This window comes from Chiroxiphia lanceolata, chromosome 22 (assembly GCF_009829145.1).
Source record: "Chiroxiphia lanceolata isolate bChiLan1 chromosome 22, bChiLan1.pri, whole genome shotgun sequence".
Taxonomy (NCBI): Eukaryota; Metazoa; Chordata; class Aves; order Passeriformes; family Pipridae; genus Chiroxiphia; species Chiroxiphia lanceolata.
In genome coordinates, this window is record NC_045658.1 from 3,904,945 (window position 1) to 3,927,036 (window position 22,092).

General features: G+C 42.2%; 1 protein-coding gene across 1 annotated transcript in view; it reads right to left on the reverse strand.

Moving 5' to 3' along the window:
- PEX14 (peroxisomal biogenesis factor 14) overlaps nucleotides 1-22,092 on the reverse strand; it is a 71,732-nt gene that overhangs the window by 8,120 nt on the left and 41,520 nt on the right. The window contains exons 4-6 of the mRNA XM_032708923.1: nucleotides 6,923-7,045; nucleotides 680-765; nucleotides 10-112 (exon numbers count right to left, since the gene is read on the reverse strand). Coding sequence (XP_032564814.1) covers nucleotides 10-112; nucleotides 680-765; nucleotides 6,923-7,045 — 312 coding nt within the window. The remainder of the gene's footprint in view (nucleotides 1-9; nucleotides 113-679; nucleotides 766-6,922; nucleotides 7,046-22,092) is intronic.

The window sequence follows — 22,092 nt, forward strand, 5'->3', positions numbered from 1 at the left end:
AATCTTTACCTGTCTGTGTCACGCTGCCACTCATCTCAGAAATGTTTGACTCGATCCTCTGAAGTTGTTTCCTGTCTTCTTTGCCTCCCATGATGAGAGGAACCAGGTATTTCTGCATGGAGTACAGAAACTTTTTTAGGAAATAGGGATATGCAAAGTGCTCTTTCTAATCTACCCGAAGTATCCTCAAATCCCACCCCCCAAACCTCAGCCTTTATCACAGCGCCAGTGATCCTTTATCCACACATCTGCCTGAGAAAAGAAATCCCCCCTAGTGTAGGTGTTAAAACAAGTTGCAGAAGAAGAGTTTTGTGGTTACATTTCTCAGGGTGCTAAAGACCAGTTCCTAACTCTGTACACAGAGGATGGACTGGGTCTAACAGGTCACAACTCTCACTGCCATGGATCCTTCTGCAGCACAGGGCCTGGGAACTGAACATGCGCTTAGAGCAAACCTGATGAAAATTACCTTGTTTACAGCAGTTTGAGAGTCACAGCTAAAAACTAGGTTTGTTTGCTCTTCATGGGGGTTTTTTTGACTCTGCATTTTCATGTTAAGTGTCTACATTTCTCAAATATACCAATGGCAGTGCCACTGAGGACAGAGATGCTTTATCAGCTTTGAACCAACACGGTGATTTGGACACAGGCAGCATAACATGGTTCTCTCAGATATTACCTTGTAGAGCTGGTGGAATCCAAAGGCAATTCCTGCCATTATGATGGCCAAAGCCCCATAATCTCGCCATCTGGAGCCAGGGGGACCTAAGGGCCAAAATCAAGAAACAATCACAGTCAGAACTGCAGGTGACAACATTTTTGTACACCCATTTTATCCGAGAAAAGAGCCGTGAATAGCACACAGTGTGCAGGCCTCTGGCCCGAGGACACAAACATCTGGCCAGACCTCTGGCATTGACACTGACCTTGCACAAAGTGTCACAGGGAGACAAATCACAGCAGCAATTAAAAAGGTTCCATCAAGCTGCTCTGCCCTCCTATTCCCTTGCAGAATGCACTCTGATCCCAGATAATTGTCTGTAGGGTCCATACTAGCTGAGGTTAACTCCCTACCTGAACACCTATTGTTCTCCTCTATCATAATTGTTGAAAATGGGGACAGAGTCAGAGACCCAGAGGAGTGCAGGAAAAAGGAGTGTTTTGAGAAAGAAGAGTAATCTATCAGGGCAATAAGTGGGTTTATGAAAACTGTGTCAGCAATTATGGACCATTTCAATAAGGAAGGATCCAGTGTCTTTCAAGCTTAAGTTACAAACAGGGACCAAAGCACACATAAAGAGCAGAGAGAAAATATGCAATTAAATATCTACAGAGAGAGGTAAAGAAGTAGATAAAAGCTTGAAATATTTAACACACAATTCTGCACAGAAGCTGAGAGACTCCACAGAGCAAAGCAAAGGCACGGTGTGCTCTGCTCCTCCCAGCAGCATCAGGAGATACCTGTAGTTTTCCACCAGCTTTATCCTTTCACCTCCCTCGCAGTTCCCTGAACAAATCTTGTACTGCCCCCGGTTTTCTTTAATAATAAAGAGGATGCAGAATGATCTTGCCTAAAGTTCAGTGGCAGGATGTGGGCAGAACTGATGAGATGGAGGCCAGTGTGGTCTCCAAACAGACAGATCCAAATCTACATGTGACTGCAACGTCTGTGAGCTCATTCTGTTCTCCACAGTTTCAGTCTGGGCTTTCAGAGGGAGGCTCAGCTGGCTGACATGGGTGGATGCTGCTCTCCTTTCTGCTTTGCTCACCTATTGCCATTTTGCTCGTTGCTGAGCTCTACAGACATTTCACTGCAAGAATTACTCCCAATCCCAGCCCTCAGGGTCCACAGACAGGCACTGACCCTCAAACACTGGCACTCAGAGCTTCTTACTATGTTTTAGGACACAGCTCCTGAAATTATCCACTGACTAGAAATCTGAACAAATTAAAGCATCTCTGTCAGAACTGGTGAATAGTGTCACCAGGAGTATTTTGGGTTGCTGCAGTTGCAGTTTTGGAGCTTAGGCACATGATCAAATTATCATAACTTTTTAACTTAATGAGTTAACACACGTCAGCTAAGCTGCAGTAACTGGCTGTGTACATGTCAGGATTGAAAATGATCTCTGGCTTATCTCGCTGCAAACCCCAGCCATTCACCCCACTTTCCCCTCCACACTCTGCTCCCACTGCCATTTCTGGGATCTGAAGTATCTTGGTTGTCCAGTTCTCTCCCCTGAACTTCTGACTAAAAATGCCCCTCTGTGAGGACACAGCTCGTTCCTGGCTGAACTGCCTGCTGCAAAGGGTTAATCCTCTCTGTGGGTGCAGCTGTGCCCTGTCCAAGCTGTCCTTGAGTGGCTGTCCCAAACCCCCTCCCAGCTGGTGACCTCTGAGCAGGAAGGAGACACACCTGTAGGAATCTGCCCGCTTTGCCCTTTCACCTCCCTCATCCCTCCCTCCATTCCTCTAATGCTCGAGCTAAGAACATTTTATTGCCCCCTGGTTTTCATTATTAATGAAAAGGGACCAGAATGATCTTTCCTAAAGTTCAGAGAGTCTATAAAGACAAGAAGCTGAAATGCCATTTTACTCATTTTAGAGATGTGTGAAATAATTCTGTCTTGTGGCAAAAAAAAAAAAAAAAGTGAGGGGGTGAAGAGAAAAAGTGAGAGAGGGATGCAGTAAAGGCTCTGCATTGACCACAGCAACTTTACGGTGCTATCAAGAATGTCACAGCTCTGCCTAAAATTCACACACCCTTCCTTTTCCTCTGCAATTCTCTAACCTAAAACACGGGTGGAAGAGAGGCTTAGGAGTTTCTCAGCTGTAACCTCAGTGCTTTGCATATCCTCAATTTCTCCACTGGTAACACAAATAAAATTCAAGTAAAGTGAAAAAGCACTGACAGCCCAGTTACTCTCCAGTTAAGGCACTGGGGTAGTAACAAACCATTCTACATAAGAGACCTTCAAAAGGCAAATGGAAGGGACAGGCATTTTCTCCAGCTGTAAGTCCGTGTTTTCTATAAGTATATTTAATTTTCACAGCAGCAACTGTAAATTGCACTTCCAGAGTAAACACCTGCTATTTTTAAGATCCCCGCTCATCTCAGAATTAACTTTCCTGACACCAATTAATTAGGCCTTGTGCATCCAGTTAAGGTCAGCCTCACCAGCATCCATATTTAAAACTGCAGAAACTGAGGCTGGAAGAGGTGATTTTCCAAGAGCAAACAGTGAATCCATGGAAAGGTGTTGGGGGGAAAAAAAAGAGTTTGGATTCCAGTTACCATTTTTCACTGTAAAAGAAAACAGTCTGTATTCCACAGCCCCCCCACATAATGAAGGCACAGGGGTTGGGAAAGAAGATCCAAATGGCAAGAAAAAAGTCACTGTAACTGATTTTTAAGGAGGTGCCAAATCTGCACAAACCCCCATAAATGGAGCCCATAAATACCATGGGGGACAACACACAGGCAATACCTGGATGATCAGCTGCAGCCTTGCACACCTTGCTCAGAAACTCCCCTGAGTTTGCTTGTAATTGTGTGGGTTAGAAAGGTAAAAAAAACCATAAACCAAATTAATCATTGAAATATTTAAAGTCAGGTTTTTGTCCTCGCTGCTGGATTAGTGCATTTCAGAATGGCAACAGCAGACAGCTCTGGTTTTTTACCAGGGGTTCATTTCAGAGCATGTTTAAACTAGTCAGATTGAGTGATGCTTCCAGCAACTAATCGCATGTCAAATAAAAGATATTTTATGTAATAAATTACTGCTACAAGTAATTCAAATGTCATTTATCAGTTTTATTATCAGTCAGGCAAAGTCTTGTTTCTCTATATTAATCAAATTCAAGCTTTTTTTAAGCTTTTTTTTTTAAAAGCAGTTTTGACACCTCTTGGCAAAAGTACAAACTGGAGGGAAGGAATTACTCCTCCAGAACAGGAGGAGAAATAGTAGAGACGGTATTAACCTAAAATACAAGAAACTTAATTCTTGTCTCTTCCTCCAAAAGTTTTCACAGTTTCTCTTGAACCAAGCCCAGAAGGAGATCAGCACACAAGAACTGTGTGACTCTGAAGGCTTCCAAGTCTGCTTCTTTCTTGTTAACTCTTCAAGAATAAGAAAGTATTTATACAGGTAACAGCTGCTTCCAACAAAACATCAGAATATTCAGAGATGGATACACTGGCAGTTCAATTGTACAGAAAGAAGTATTTAAGTGGTATGAACTTAAGAAATAGAACAGACTGGGGTGACAACAGCAGGACATGAAGGAAGTTAAATCCAAAGGTGTGCACAGGATTTGTTGCTGTGACTCACAGGAGTGGGCATCTCACACTGGCACTGCTGGCAAATCACCAACTCAGCTCTTTGCTTCACTCCTGCTGAATAAACTCTTGAGATGGTTCTGAACCATCCTGAACTGCTGCACTCACAGCCCACAGTTTTAAAGTAATTTTTAAACATGAAGCAGCAATACCTTGAGGGGAGAGGAGGCAGAGAGAAATTAAGATTTCTTAGAACACAAGCCTCTGCTTTTCAGCACACAACCCTCCTCAAATGTTTTTCCTTTTTGCTCTGTGGGGGGTAATTCCTTCTCTCTAGTTTTGTGGTTTGGTGTAGAGGTGTCAAAACTACTCAAAAAATGCTTAAAAAGAACCAAAAATATCAAACAAAGTGGTTCACAGTCTTCAAGACCTAAACTCAAGCAGATCAGCTGCTGCTTCACAAGAAACTCAGATGCCTTTTTTGGGGAAGGCAAATACAGCTTGCAACTTTTTTCAAGATAAGCTCTCCAATATGAGTTGTTCCCAAGCCAGAGCAGAGGCTCACCAGCCTCCCTATCTCACTAGTCCTGCAGATATTCTAACTTCAAACCTTGCAGCATTCCAAGGCAGTGTCACGAATGCTGTGTGACAAGATAAGCATAACAGATAGACAGAAAAAGTAGTGTCTGTCTGTCTCTGTACATGACAAGCCCTGAGAAATCTGTGAAAGATAAATTGACTTAGTAAACTATCACAGAAACAACTGTCCTGGAGCAGATTTGGACCAATTCAGAAATCTTCACTACAGGATTAGCATCCAACTGATGAAATAACCTACAGCAAAGAAGACACCTTTGAAAGAGCACTGAGCCACTGCACCCTCTCATCCATCAGCTCTAGAGAAATCCACATATTCCTTTTGCAGTTCTGATACCATGGAAAGCACAAAGATGGATCCCTCATTAACACCAGCCCAGGACTAGAACAGGGCACAGATGAGAACTAATCAAACCAAGTATTTTGGCCAAACAAATACCATGTATGTTCAGCTCTTCATTCTTTTTATACATCCATTTAGAGGTTAAGCTTAAATAGAAGGTCTACAAAGAATGGCTAGAGTGGGGAGGAACAATACCTAATGAACTCATCGTCACCTTTCCCTAATTTTGGGGGCTGCTATAAAGGACTGGCTCACAGGAAAAAGCTTTGGGTTCAAATTATTTAAAAGGGGCCAACCAGATCACAAAGTTAGAGCACCAATTTAGTCTACAATTATATCCCCTAAAAAGGCTTTACTTCCATGGTATTTTTAGTCACCTTTGGTTTCTGAGCATTATGAATGATACTTTCAAAATTGTCTTTGGAGCTGTTGCTGGGAACATTCTGATGTTTAAATATTAGTTAAGATTCTTACCTGGTAAGAAGAAATTTGGAACTGGTGCTTTGAGGAAGGCCAAAACAGTGAAATAAAACAACTAGAGTGTGATTAAGCTGCCAGGGTTAACAGTGGTGACAGTGTTTCCTGGCTTGAACTGTGTGCCCTTCCCTGCCCTATTCAGATCAGGAAATCAGGGAAGATGAACTCCTCCAGGACTGGGTTATGGTAAGAGTCTGCTGAATGAGCAATGGAGAGCACCAAGAGGATCTGGCACTGTTTCTTGAGCAAGAGAGCAGATTTTTGCTTCCCTGGCATTTTCTGTGGACTATGACAGAGAGGCATTCGGGCAGAATTCAGCCCTGCACACCCAATACAGCAGTCACAAATATTCCAGTTCTGAGCCCAATTCTATCACAAATGTTTTTCTTCTCAAACTATACCAAACCAGAGCAGTTAAAAACTCAGAAAGCAGGTCTAGTACTGTCTCCAGCAATAGCAAAACTGTGTCTTAAACTAACAAACACAGCTCTAAGTGGACTGTTTTATCAGTCAGTATCTGACATAAAGCTGTTCAGGAGCAGCAACAAAATCCTATTTTTAATACTTGGCAGGTAAGTGAAGTGATTTTCAAACTGCCAGACACACATGTGAGCTGAACAGCTTCTCTTGATGGATTTTTAATGGTGTGCACTTTGGTTTTTATTGTTTGGAGCTTAGATACTTTTTTGTGAGGTTTGTTTTAAAATGCAAATATATATGTAAATTTTGAGTCTACACAGATTATGTTGGGACTTTAAAAATTCTTTGAGAGTGTATTTTGTGCACAAAAATCATACAATCACATCCACACAGTCTGCACAGAATTTCTGCCGTCACACCTCAGATTACTTAAGATCAGAGAGAGAAGTTTTCTAAGTTTAAGAAGGGAACACTGAGCCCCAGTGTTGACTGAATGCTTTTTTCACATCCTTGTAGCGCGTCAGAATCTGATTTGTATTGACTATACACCTTCAGGTCAAGAGGTGTCACAGGCTAGCCTGGATGATGTTTGTTTGTGATCATTTGTGTCTCATTTTCCTTGTGTAACATGATCTTGTCACGGGCATCAACAACCAGGAGGTGCATTCAAAGTGGTGCCCAATTCTGACAGAAAGTGTGGCATCAGCTGAACTGAAATCTAGGATGTGGCACAGAAATCTGCGAGATTGCTGCAGAAACCGCTGCAGAAAGCAACAGGAGGGGTTGTTTTTCAAAGAGTTACTTACTATACACCACAGGGGGAGGGGGCTGTGCTGGCACGGGGTGTGTGGCAGGACCTGGGGACTGTGGCTCCTCCGTGCCCGTGCCCGACTGCTGGAAAGCCAGGTCGATCTCTTCATCTGTCAGGCCTGGGGGAGCAGAGAAACGACATCAGTTTAGCACCTTTACCCACTTGATGCACGCATAATTAAATCCTCAAGCCAGGCAGAACCCTTTCAAGCTGCAAAGAATTTTGGCACTGACTTGAGCAGTAATGCCTCCCCAATTTTGGATTCACTGGAATGTCTCCCTCTCTCTTTCTCTGTTGCAATTTAACCTTAAGCGACAGAATATTAGCCTCAACGCTGCTTCCAAATGTGGCTCATTCAATTTCCTTAATTTATCCTTGAGTTTATTGCTGCTTTTGAAGTAGCTTTCTATTGCAATTCTCCATTCTTCCCCCGAAAAAAAGATACCATCAACTGCAAATGTGGCTCATTTTAATCTGTAATGGTGTAAAAAAAAAAAAGAGGGGAAAAAACTAACAATAATGCATGAAAACAGACAGGGAAACAAAAAACTAATTATTGGGTTAGACGACTAATTAGTCTAGATCGTTTCCGAAGACGGGAATAATTTGCTTTATTTTATGACAAATGCAGAAATAAAAAGAAAAAAATCAGGACTGACTGTGATTAGTATGAATGGGACACAGAATGTAAGGAGGAAATAAAACTATAACAAAACAGATCAAAACAAGGCCAAGCCCAAACTTTCAGCTGAGCATCGCCCCGGCCTATTGCTGCATGATTAGATTGCCCCAGGGCAGCCTGGTTTGTGTTTCACACAGAGCTGGAGTAACACTGCACACATGGTGCACGGTGGTGCAGTGACTCCTGCCACCAGGAAACGCCAGGATGACCATCTGCAACTGGCCACAACATATGGAAAGGATTTGGCCAACAAGGGGGAAAAGAAAAGTAGCTATGGGAGTCACAATGATCAGCATCTGTGAAGAAGGAAGCACAGCTGGATTATTTTTTCCAACAGGAGAAAACATCCTCTAGGAAAAGAATTTAGTACTCAGATGGCAGCCATGAAGTGGGACCTGGGCAGCTGGGTGTTATTTGTTGTGTCACTCTCCTGCACAGAAGCGCATAAAAAACCAGTGTCCCCACTATGAGGAACATGTGAAGGGATCCAGGACCTTTCACTGTACACTCAGTGTGTGTGCAAAAACATTCCCAAAGGTTGGAAGTGAGAATGTGGATTTAAGGGAAGGGATTTAGGAGAAAAGAGCAGATCACCTGATTCTCACACAGTGAGGAAAATGGTGTGAATAGGACAGCACTGGGAGGAAAGGGGGGGATACCTCCTCTCCATCACCCCCACTGGAGGTCCACAAAGCATTGCTAGTACATGAAATTCCTGAACTTAATCCTTTAGAACACTTACCTTTTTACCAGTACAGAGAGGTAGAGTATAAAAAATGCCCAGGCTAGTGGGTATATTAGCTAAGTTTCAAGAAAATTTTCAGGCTCTTCAGCTTCACTGCACACTGGGGGGTCTACACAGAATAATCTGTAGCACAAACAATATTGCCAGAAATAAATGCACAACTCTGTCTCAGAACTCTTATTTAGTATCATAAGCACTAACACAGCGCTTGTGGCGTTCAGAAGGCTTTATAACTATTAGCAGATCTTCTCCCTACTCCTATGAGCACGTGAGATCTGTGAGTTCCTCCGAGACACTACTCAGCCACTCTACAGAGCAGATGCTGATGCACAGAGAAGTTTGATTATTTCTCTGAACATTGTCAGTGTCAGAAACCGTATCAGAAATCTGAAGCTCCTGATTTTGGTCCTGAAATCTGAATCACCCCGTGAGCTGTATTTGATGAATGCCTCAAATAGTAAGGAACCAAAACCACACGTAACAATGTGGAACAAGACTTGCAGTGAGAGTAATAAAAGGCACATGAACACAACTCACCCTCCTGCTCTAGTCACAAAAGCAATATTTATGGTGTCTAATCCATGTTAAAAAGCAAAGTCCTAATCAGAATGAAACTGCTTAAACCAGCTCCTAATTATCCAATGTAGGAGAGCACATAAACAGATGCCAACGCTGCAGATCACCAGCAACTCTGGGATTTCATAAAGATGGAGACAACATTAGCTGCTGGCTGTAAATGTGGCTCCCACTATAATAGGGCATTTTGTTCTATTTCCAGGCAAAGACAGCAAATCTGATAATATTTAACACTGAGAAACATCAGAAATAATGGAGGATCCTTACTTCATTCTGCAAAAAGAGCAGCAAACAATGCCTATTGTTTCCTAACCATACTGCCCCTTCTATTCTCATGCTGTTTGAGAAAAAAACTAAAATCTTTTGCAGATAAAATGCACATCTAGGATTATTCTGATCCGGCCAACTAGGGACATCCAAGTATCACTGTTTCCATTTAAACCCTGCTGTGCTGTGAAGAAAAAGCCAATGTGAATGATAGAACAATGGGAAACCTTTCACATCGTAATTCCTGGACTGAATGCTGTGCAAAGTAGATCAAATTAGAATTGTTATTACTTCCCTGGACTACTGTGCTGCCTGGTGAAGTGGTCTTGGTCATGGTGCTGGTGGCATTATACAAAAGAACATCCCAAACTACATCCCTTAATTAGCAGAGGAGGAGGCTGGGAGTGCCACCCCCTTGGAACACCTCTGTTCATCTGGACAAGATGCTTTTCAGGCCTCGTCATCTTGGTCTCCAAACATGTCCCAGAGCTGATTCCTTAAGCACACACATGGAGCAGGTCTGCCCTGGAGAGACTCAGTGCTGCCAAGTCACCCTGCACTCAGGAACACACCTGCCTTCGTGCTGGTCATTCTCACACACAGGAGCACAAACGGACAAGGTATTCCAAGAGTGTCCTCAGGCAAATTATAACCAACTCATCACAACTCCCTCTGGACTGATTTTTTTTCAGATTCACCACCTACACACGTGTATGCACGCAGTATGAGTTTTCCATGCCCAAATTATTCAACCTTGATACATTAATTACACAGAAAAGTGGGACTTTCTAAACCAGAGGAAAGTGTCATCTGTTCCAATCTCTCACCTTGCTTTATCACAGACCTTCTATCACTGCACTACATGAAGAAGTATCCATGGTCCCTTCATTGTTCTAATCTAGCAGGAAGCTGGTAACCCAAAATCAATACCACTTCCCTTGGATGCAAAAGCAGTGCCACAGAAACTGAAGCTTTGTGTCTAATATAACTCTCAAATACGTATGTCAAGAAAATCACCTCAGTTTAACAGAGGAATCGCTCTAAATCCACTTTCCAACACTTTGGAAAACAAACATTTTTGTTGTTCTGCAGTTGCAGCAAGATCAAGCCCCTGCAGAATGCAAAAGGTTAAAAGGAACAATAAAGGAAACTGCCAATTGTAAGTGAATTATATTTGGCTTTGAAAGCTGAGCCACGGCTATATTATAAAAGGCATCTCTTTGCGTTGTTTACCATCACCCTGACTAATGCAGACCTTTTTTTTTGTTTTAAATAATCTCATGCAAATTAGACACACACTTCCTTCCAGTTGATTGCTATCTGCAAGGAATAATCTAACCGCAGAGGGTACCGAGCAAGGACTGAGCTGAGGAGAAGGATGCACGGAAACTGCCTTCAGAGCCCCACGGAATGCAAACCTGCTCCCTGCCCCCCACCATCCATCTCATTCCTCCACAGCACCACAGCCATTGCAAGGAATTAGTCATAATTTTCACAAAGCCTTAAAATTTCCTTTTCAGGCTTCGGGGTGTTGATTTGAATAATCCAGCGCCCATGACTGTTTTGCACTCAAAGGTTCTTGCTGTCCCTCTTTTGTGATTGTCACTGCTGCCATTCAGTTTGCAGGGATCACTCAGCCTCTGTAAATTGTAGTCAAACACAGAATCAGAGCAAGTCAGAGAATAAAACGGGCTGTCACAAACATCTCTAGGTGCCTGCACCTCGGGTGTGTATAAAGAGCTCCTCTGCCCAAGAACTTCTAAGACTCGACTCTCTGTTTATGTCCTTTTATAATATCTGTCACTATTTAGTATGAGGACCTCATGTACATCAAAATGCTGTTCCTCTCATGCCCACTCTGAAGTTGAGGAGTACTCATAGTTCCGTTATCCACATTTCACAGATGAGGAAGAAGTGAGACATACAGATATGAGAAGTGCTTCAAGGTCAGAACTGAACCTCTGACAGAAAATAAAACTCAGGAGATGGGAGTCCCAATCCACTGTTTAAACTGTTTTCTGGCCAAAACACAGTAGCAATAATTGCAATGCAAAACCCTTGCATGAGCTTAACTAGAGAAGCCACTAAGTTTATTCTTCTCCTCTGACACAGGCTCTGACATTTCAGTGACAACCCTTTTCCCATTCCAGGCACTGAGGATATGTTTTTCTTCATTAAATTCCTCCTTCCGCTGCTCAATCCAGTAATTCACGCAAGACTTTCACAACCTGAAGGCAACACCAGTTTTAGGGAGAAAATTTCTGTTTGAGTGAAATTAAGAATTGTGCCACATTAGGGAAGGGTGGTGGAAAGAATGAAGTTCCTTTGTGGGTTTCCAAAGCCAGCTTTATTACCACTGTGAGAGACCACCCTGGAGCAACCCTCACACCCACCCTCCACAGGGACAAAAGGCAGGGGAGGGTGTGGGGCAGGGGGTGGGAGCTGTTGTTGTTTTCTCCACAGACTTTCTGTTAAGAAGAAAACAAAATAGAACAGGACTAGTTGTTTAGCTACAACAAACTACGTGACCACCTGAAGTCAGTGCCTGGTATGGTGTGACTAAAACAAAGATCTGCTGGTCAGCACCCTGAACTGACATTACACTCCTGTTCCTGGAAGCCACTGAGTCAACCCTGCTCAGAAAGAACATGGCCACATTTTAAAAGAATCATCATAAAATCCTTCTGGGATCTGATCCAGACTAATGATTCCACCTGTTCAGTCAGTTACATGCAGTGCTGGGTGACTCTGTTATCAAATGTTTGTCCTGTATCCTACCCTGTGCTTAGCTGAATGTATTTCAAAAAGGTCAAAAAGGCAAAGTCTCCTGATCCATTTTCTTTCACAAATGGGTCCTTCGTGAGGCTGAGCCCAATCCAACAGCTGAACAAAACCTAAGGTTTCAGAAACATCACTCTGATTTTTTTACCCTTGATTTACATTGAGACAGTATCTGACTGTAAACATCCTGCTGCTGCACTTCCAGCTCAAACTTTGGTAAAGGAACCCACACATCAAAGGGACAGGGACTGGTCTCAACTGTCAGGCTGAAAAATGCAGAAATAAAAGTAATTTGAAAAGTTGCTGAAAAAGGGCTTTGGATTCTTACAGCTTTATTCATCTATGAGACTGTTAATTAAGCAAGTGCAATCTTTAAGAAACATGATATACTTTAACCCATCAGGGTGACTAAGCAGCAATCAGAACTGATAAAGGTGCTCTAACCTCAGCTGCACAGCACAAAAACAGGGAAGGAAAATCCGACTGACAGAACAATGCCAAGAATTACAGGGAGTCGACCAGGAGGGAAAAGGTTAAAATAAAAAGTATTTTGGCATAACAAGTATAAATAAATAAATAAATCCAGCAGCAGTTTCTCTTCCTGGCCAAGCTTTTTGGAGTCTATAATAAAATGAAGTGTAATGGAGGAGAGGAGGGCAATGTCAGAGGGTGAGGGTTTGGGAGAGAGGTTGTTAAGTATCTCCCTCTCCTCAGCTGTGTTTACTCCATTTACAGGACCCCGGGTGATTGATAGACAGACAAAAGAAAAGCAAGCAGATAGTAACCCCCCTCTGGGAGCATCAGCAAAGGGGATAACTCCTGACATCATCTACAGCCCCAAACTCTCCTTAGCCACTTGCAATTAAAAAGACAGCGCAAGATATGCAAACCAGAGAAAAAGTAAAAGAGGATTTTTTTTATTATTTATTATTAACATTTTGTTGGAACAGTGGAGTGCAATAAGGACTCTCAGAGCCGTTAAAAGTCGTCGGGTGACCTGCAGACCCCTATTTCCCAGAGCCTTGTATAAAATTGAATTTTTTAAACATAAATTACACGTAATGACGACACTGTAAAAACTAACAGTAATGGAAAGCTGTGCTGTATTTCATTAGCCTGTATTATTCCGTGCCACCTGATCCAGCCGGGCCTTGTTTATGAGTTAGTGTGTTAGCAGATGCCGATGGAAGCATTTGCTTCGACCTTGCTCTTCTCATTGGGGCATGAAATTACGACGGCAGCACCTTGATATTACAGCCATAAATACAGTAAACTGCAAATTTAAGCCAACGGCTCCTATTGTCTCTGAACATAAAGCTGATCGGTATTTATTTAAAAGGAGAACGAAAAAAAATATTATATATCACCTTGTTTATGGGTCCAGTCCCCCCCCTTCCCCTAATCTGCCTTATTCACTTGGTTAAATACTAAACAAACAAACTAAATCCTCCCTATTTTCTACTGATTAAATATTCTTATGAAATGAGTATTGTCTTCAGAAAACTGGATCAAAGTATTTTCACTCTGAATAAGAAAGGGCAAGTGACTTGCTTAGCATGTCTTGGAATGGAAAAACAGGAACAAGTACTACAACTTTTCTGCTCTGTTTTCTCTATATGAGAAGTTCAAAATGTAAAATGAAAAAGCTGCTTCTGGTCACTCACTCACATTTGTGTGTAACACGTACGTCTCTGCACACAAAAGAAAGGTGTGTTTTCTTCTGTTTAAAAATATCTCCCCCGTTAATACTATTTCAAAACAGGGAGGAAAGAGACAGAATTAAAAAAATTGCAGTAAGATTAATGGGAGGGAAAAAAAGCACAGGATTCCTTCTGTGAGGCAGCAAACAGCAGGGAGAATGCCTCACTCTCCTACGGGCATTTTGGGTAAATACCCCATTCACTGACAACATACCCACTACAATTTATTAGAGGGGAAAAAATCAAACACAAAGGCAAAAGGACATTGTAATATCACAAAGCATATCACAGCATAAATCACAGCATTATAAGCCAGTGCAAAATGTATTTCACTGGTAGTTTCAAGGCAGGGGAAATACAGTTTCACTTGCATGTACTAAGAGAGGTCAGGTCTTCTCTCCTAATGTAAAGTAAGCTCCTTGCTTATATGAACTATGTGATCTCTGTTCCACATAAGAAAAAGGGATACCTTAAGTAAAAGCTCACAATACCAAGCTACACATTTGAAGGGCCAAAGCACTACGAGGAGAACTCAAGGAACAACACGCAGGACGAAAATGGGACTCAGGCTCTGCATTCTGAAATGCAGCAGTCCCAGTAGATGGAGTGCTATCACAGCCTCAAATGGATTTGGACACCTCATTTTTGAATTAATCTACAACAAATCTGCAGGCAGCAGGCAGCATAATTCAACAGGCACAATTTTTGCATCAGGAAAAGTTCAAAATAGAAAAAAAAGCAGACAGCAACATGACTCTAAATCAAACAAGACAGGTCCAGATGTCCTCAGCAACCTGAATAACAGAACCAGAAGTTTTGTTACATAGCCCAGTTCCATTCCCACACAACAAGTATATGCAAACAACACAGCAAAAATTCAAGCTTGGGTACCTTCCTCTGAAGCCTTGTCTGTTACAGAATCATTCCCAGAATACCACGGCCAGCAAAAAAGACAGAAGAAACAAGTCTTTCTGTAACATAAATAAAAATCTCCCCTTCTAAAAATGGAGGGAGATTTTATCATCTCTGATGATGATATTTTTATTTTCAGGTCTCTGCCTCCAGCTTTTCCTCTCTATTATCACACGAGCATAAGCACAGTACCTGCTGGAAGCCTCCTTAGAGTGGACACTGGTAGAGTAAGTCCACTTGTCTCTGAGTCCACCACTTGACTAGAGGTGAAGAGACAACGTGTGTGACTAAGCTGGAAGCCAGTGTTGTAACCCAGGAACACAGGACAGCCCCTCCGGCCAGTACCCGACGGGAGGACACCACGTAAGAGCAAAAAACCTCTGCACATTTGAAATTATTTCAAATTAATATCTACTTGGGGTTTGAAGGCTCTTAAGACCATGCCAGGATGCCAATTCCAAGGTAGTTTATCAGAAATAGAAGCTAACTAGGGCTCTGACATTTGTTTAGAAGAAGTCTGTATAGGGCAGAAAATCCAGCTAATGGAAGAGACACTACTCCAGTAACCACGGTGCTGTCATGATTTGTTACCACAACTGACAACCTCCCCTGAAAGGAGCCCAGGCATTCAGAGAAAACAAGTCTTAGACACACTGAATGGGTAAGTTTCCAAGCACACCCAACCTGTGACCCACAAACGCTGCAGATCAATTGTGCTTCACATCCATCTATTTTGTGTGAACAAAATATATTCTGTTAAACAGCTTGTTGGGCAATAGTAACAAAATGATTGGCCTTTGGCTACTCTTTGATCCGTGATATTATCTTTAGGAGCTTCTAAGGAGAAAGCCAGAGGTTGTCTCAAATTCCAGTAAGGTAAAACAGTGGCAATACAGGAGGTTTGGTTTTGATCTGCCTTCAGAACTCCAATTCTAAACTGCATTTCCAACAACCCGAGCCAGCACGTCACAAGAATTCCAGCACTGAAGGAGAAGGAGCTGGCCAGGGGGATCTGCACTCAGCCAGACATCTGGAACTCCAATATCTCCTTTGGTAAGGCAGCAAAGACTCCCCAGGCCTTTCCATGGTCTGGGCCTGAACACAGTCTGTACTAGACCTGACCTACCAGCCCAGCCCTAACAGGGAGCTCTGGATTAGCAGCCACTGCTCACCTGCTGTTACTGGACTGGGCTGGCCTGAAGTTCTAGAACATGCCTGTCTTTCTCCCCAGCTCTGCATTCAAAAGAAAGGAAATGCATACAAGAACAGTAATTTCAAGCCATTATTAGAAATTCTTTAACCAGATTTGTCAGAATATCTGAAGGATGACTGAGTTTTATATATAAGGACGAGAAAGTCTGTCCTTATGCATCATTCCCAGTTCCTTTTACTCTGGAATTACTGATTTCCCCAGACATACAAGAGCACCTGTCTATTTTCTACCTCAGACAAGACCTGTGACAGAGCAGCCTCTGCAGACCAAGATGAACTGCAACATAAAGAGCAACTTGCCTCAATGTTATTTATTTCCTCTTTGACTTTAAACTTTAGAAAGGAACAAAAAAACCCTTTGTACAGACTTATCACAGGAAAAATCATATAAAGTGTCTATAAATGAAGTTTGAGTGTTTGAAGAACACACAGAATGGAGCACTGAACACACAGTCTGCACACTGGGCACTCCCTCTGAAGGGAGGTCACTATGGGGAGCACAGAGAACAGGAGCTACAGCTGCATGATCGGAGAAAATGTAAAAATACAGGGCAGTATGCATGGAAAAATATATGGAAATGCAAAGAAACCAACACTGGGTGAGGAGCCATGAAAACAGTCCTTTTTTTGACAACCTTGCAGAGCACCCTGGCTCCTCTAACCCAGTTTCTGTAAAGTGGAATCAGTGTTAGACACCTGGGAGTCAGGAATCATCACAGTGAGAAGATAAGTTGAATTAAGAAAATTACATCTAAATGCTAAATATTTGATTATTATGGTACAAATGTTTCAGGTAAATCTGGTTTGCTCTTCCCCCAGAAAGACAGAGACGCTTCTACACTATTATAAAAAGACATGTCAGCAAGTATTCATTACAGATTATAAATCACCCTCGGTCTTCGTTCTTTTGTTTTAGAGAAATTTTTTTACATGCCATTAAAATATTGTTTGCTGAATGCTACTACAAAGGTAGCCACCTGTAAAATTAAAGGCTGATGCTGCCAATAACAGTGTTGAAATACCTTCTGTTTAAAAGGCAAACCTACTTTGTAATTTTTAACACAAGTATATAAATATTCCTCCACCCACCCTTCACAATTTGTTGGTTACATCGCGTCCATTTAGACAACAACCATCTATGTCATCACACAGGATGTTAATCTTGGGTGGAGAAGAAAGAAACAATAGTAAATGAACTTTTAAGAAACCCAGATTACACATTCAAGCAGGGTCCTTCACGATAAAAGAATAGCAAAGACAAAAAACATTAGGGGACAAGTCAACAAAATAGCAGAAGTTTCAAAAGATCATTTTTCATCCTTTGGTTTGTTTATTGTTATTTTTTTTTCTCCCCTTGTGCCTTCAACAGCTCTTCAGAGCTCTGGAGAAAATTAAAGAGCCTGGATTAAACGCCCAAAGGACGACTAATGCTAACAATACTAAAAATAACGAGGTTAAGTGGTGGAAAAACTATGGTGACCACACACAGAGAACTGGAGTGGTAAGGTGGAGAAGGAGTTTCATCATTGCTCCCTGGGGCCATGCACAGAACATACTAACTGCTTCTGGTTCTCTGGGGTTCCGATTACCATGCCAAACACACCTCCAGAGTTTCCTTATTAGTATAATAAAAAGCTTCTACACATTTGTGTTCTATTCCCAGCCTTGCTATTGACCTTGTGTAGGTCATTTAACCTCCATCTGCCTCAGTTTCTACATCTGTAAAACCGGAACATTATTACACAATATCCTTTCTACAATGTTTCAGACTGACACAATCATCATGTACAAAGACTAACTGACAGGTTTGAGAATCTACACACTGTATGCACTTGAGTTAGGTAAGGCATTTGTAACAAATAATTTATTCAAGTAACGTATTTATCCCTTTTTTTTTTTTGTAGATCATCTATGGAAATACTTCCAGATTTCTAACTCTCATCAAGGACTCAAATTCATGCACTGCTTTGACTGAGTGCTAAAATACACAGCATTTCTCTGGTCTCCTTTCAGCCAAGTGTTGCCCTCCAAATCCAGTCATTGGGGTTGAATGTTTTAAATGGAAATATGGAAATATCTATTATTTTTAACACTGCCGGTTGTCTTCTAAAGCCTCACAAAAGTTCCAGCCCAGGAGTTGAAACTGGAGTGGCTATGCAGAATTCACACAGAAACTGGAGTGAAGATTAAGAAACATTTATGGGCATGTTCCTGCAATATAACACAAGTCAGATCAGTAGGTGAGGCAGCTGAAGCAGCTGAAAGAACGAGGATAACTCTTGGAGTTCCTGGACGAGGAAATATCCCCTAAACAGAGAAATCACCGCACAAATAAACAGGGAGTGAATAAAAATGAGGGGAAAAACTCCCTTCTGGGCACCACACAAGAACGTGTCTCCTCTCTGGGATGCCAAAAGGTGAATCCACAGCACTGGGTAGCCCAGTGAAGAGCCCAAGGAGCTTCTCACAGTTGGGTCCCTGATGAAGGGCCGAGGATGCCCTTGGCAGATCCCTCTCTCTCCATAGAACTTCACACCCTCCAGTCTCCAAGCCCAGGGACCACGCCAGGCACAGGTAAAACCCTGCTGAGGGGGATGTGACTGTTTGATGTGCTGTTTGAGGGGCAGATCCCTCAGCAGCAGCTTCACACTTGGTCCCCAGGGATGGCACAGCCCCCAGACTCCTGCAGCACCCAGATACAACAACCTGCCCTTTCCAGTCACCTCAGGAGACAAAGCTCTTCAAAAGAGCTCCGACTCTTTTCTTCCTTCCTTTCCTCCCAGGTTTTCCTTTACTGCTACCCCGGTCTGTCTCAGGAGGCCTGGCATGAAAAAAGCTCTCCTTCTATGATGCAATGTTTGGGACCAGGTGAGGCCCTGACTCTGCAGACAACCCAACAAATGGGCAAGAGCAGCTCGTGCTCCTGTTGACAGTGCACATGCTGGTGAATCCCAGCGCCCGGGGCGTTCTCAGGGAGCACAGAGCCATCCCAGCTCTCCGACACACACAGGCAAGCGCTCGCTTTACCCGCCACTGAACTCACACCTCACAAACAAATTATTTAACTACTCTATCCCCCAAGGAAGACAGTGATCATTTCAAATGCAGCTCCCTGCTCGTCTCTCACATACACGCAACGGCCTGATAGGTTAAATGCTGCCATTTAATTACAGTAATGGAACCTGCTATTTTTTGGTTCCCTTGAATCCTCTCTCGCTCTCTTTTTTAAACACATACAGAGTCATCTTTTAAACATGTGTTTTATATTTTGAGTTTAACAGCTGCATTCTCCCGGTTACTTGAAGAGCAGGAGTAATGATATTCTGATATTCCTCTCTGTACCTTTGAGCAGGCAGTCTTTTAAACACTACATAAAAAAAGAAAGGCCAGGGGATGCTGTAAGAAGGGATCCAGGCTAACCCTGCAGAGGCAAATCTGCCCCTCCATTTACTGAGATGGTTTGCGTTGATTTTATTGAATAAAACCAGCTTAACCTCTCCCACCACCCCCCAAAGCAGCTGGGGTCTGGAGTGATGGATAAACATGAAAATGCTTTGAGTAATTTTACTGAAAATGCTATAAACATCAGTCCATCACGATGTACAGTATGGCACAGTATGGTTGTATTTACAGATCTGTGGCTGGCAGTCAGATTATCTCAGATCTAACTGCTCTTAATACATCTGCCTCAGTGCCCCCATCTAAAATGGGGCATCTAAAATTCCCACTGAAATTTGGAGTTTGCAAACTGTTTCGAGAATGTAAAGGTCTAATGAAGAGGAAAAAATGTAATCAGAAGTGCCTTAAATTAATTTTATAATCTTGCCATTTCACTAAAGGTGTCAGAAGCTCAGTCAGTTAATATTTGTAGAGTACTTTGAATATGTAAAGTGGCATAGAAATATGGGATATAGGTGTGTTAAATTCTGGAGCATGCTGCAAAACACTTTGCTCTTGAGGGAATTCGGGAAGGGGGCTGTAGGTGGCCAAAACCTAGGGGGTTTCACTGTGGGTTATTACTGAAGGAGGACACACAACACAGCACTACAAGTGGCACAGTAACTGTTTGTGGGAGTTCCATTTCATACTGCCTGGCAATTAGAAAAAAATCAAGAAGCAAAGCTTTAGTACTTCCAAGTCAAAATAAATTCTTACCTATGCTAAGGCCACAACACTCCTAGAAAAATACCCATATTACACCTGTCCTCAGCTTTATTTGTCCTCTAAATGTGAAAAGCTTATTTATTTGTTCCGTGGTAGTTGGCTCCCAATCAGCCAGCCAGCCATGCAGGGATATTGCCCATCTTCATCCTCTGGTACGGACATCCACTGGTGTCTCTAAAGGCTGGAATCTTAAAAGGTGAGGCAAGGCAGAGACAAAGACAAATTTAATTTTATCACCATAAAAAGGGGACATTTCCACATGGGCAGCAAGGACATGAATATCATGTGTATGCGGGGGCGGGGGGATTATAAACGCATTTTTGGCGAAATTCAATAAAGCTGATTCCACTGCATAAGGTCAGCAATTTACTTTTAAAAAATGATATGATTGCAACTTTTAATATAACCCATGTATTTGCTGCAAGATGCTGTAGAAGATTGTGTAATGTAACCACTCGACCTCTCCACAGGAGCAGAGATCACCCCATTTACCCTTTATTGTCTTGCTAAAAGCAATGCACATTTGCACGGTAGGACAAAGTCAACAGCTTTTACTTCAGAGAGCCTCAGATTTCATGAGAATGAATTCTCTGCCCTGCTCCTGGGGGAGTGGAGTCGCCTGGACTGGGTTCCATCAGAAAGAATAGCAAGGAGTGAACCAAAAACTAAATTCCCCTTTTAGCCAAGGTAAGAATGATTGCATTCCAGATTAAAATTAAGAGGGAACAGTGTGCAGCAGAAAAGCAAACTGTGGGATTTTCTGTTCACAGGTACCAAAGGCATAGTTTTAAATGGAGTAGAAATGTTGCCTAAGAGATCCTAGAGAATTATGTCATACAGCAACTTATTTCATCTTTCCTAACAGAAAGTATCATTAGGTCTGAGACGGATTTCAGCAGAAGAGCAACACAGATTATCCTAATTACACTCCTTGGTTTAGCCCCAAGAGGAAGGCTGTCTCTCTAGACTTAGAACACCAGGTTCATTACCAGAGCAGGTCAGCAGCTTAATTCCTTTACTTGCTCCAGGAAGATTGTGGAGAAACCCTGGATGACCACGAAGAGCAAATTCCTTCTATCACAACAATATTTTTATACAAACGTACATAGATTTCTTCAACTGTCTCAAGGTGAATCTTCCTTCAAAGGTCAAAACTGCAGGGCTGGATTAGGATTGCACGCAATCTGCTCCAGCCTTGACATCCTGACATTCTCAGCTTTGCAGCTCTCCCCTCCCATACACAGCTGATGGAAGGAGATTCTCAATCTCTCTGCAAGTGTGGCTTTTACTGCAGTAACTTCCAAAATCACAGGCTGCAGCACCAAGAACCCCAAACCCAGCATATCAGAGCAGTTTACAAACATAGCTAACATAAATCTTACCGAGGCAATAAGGCAAAAGTGGTAATTAGCCCCATTTTACAGATGGGCAGGCTGAGAACAAGAAATGTACCCAAAGCCAAGCAGTCACGTCTCAGATCTCCCATGCCTGCTCTTAGATTGTAACTACAGAGGTGATTTTCTTTTGGCACTTGGCATTTACTGTCACTTGAAAACATGGTAAATAAATGATTAAATTCACGACTCAGACTTAGGGGCTGGGTCTTTTCTGCCCATCTCTAAGCCTCATAATTTCAGGACTCAGAATATAACTGATTATTTTAGTATTATCTTCTAAAATAGACTTCAACTCCCTCTGCTGCAATCATATTATTTTTTCAATGCTACCAGGAACGGAAATATTATTTTGTCAGTAAACAAGGCAGATATGACTCAAAGTACACTCAGTGAGCAATAGGAGTTAATTTTGCAAAGCCATTTTTAATGGCTCTTTTACATTACATAGTTACTGTCAGATAGCCAAGTGGAGAGACATCATTAAACCCATGACATTCCAATTATTTGTTAAAATTAAGCTTACAACCAGTATTTTGTAGCATGTACAATTTCCTCAGCATCAAACCGGTCTGTTCCAATTTATCAATAATTTTCAAGCTACAAAAATATGGCAAAGGTGATTCTGGACTCTTCACTGCAATCATGAGGAATTTCTTTAGTCCTGTAGACACAGGAGATGTAGCAGATTTTCCCCAATATACTCTGAATGAATCACCTCTCTTGCTCTGT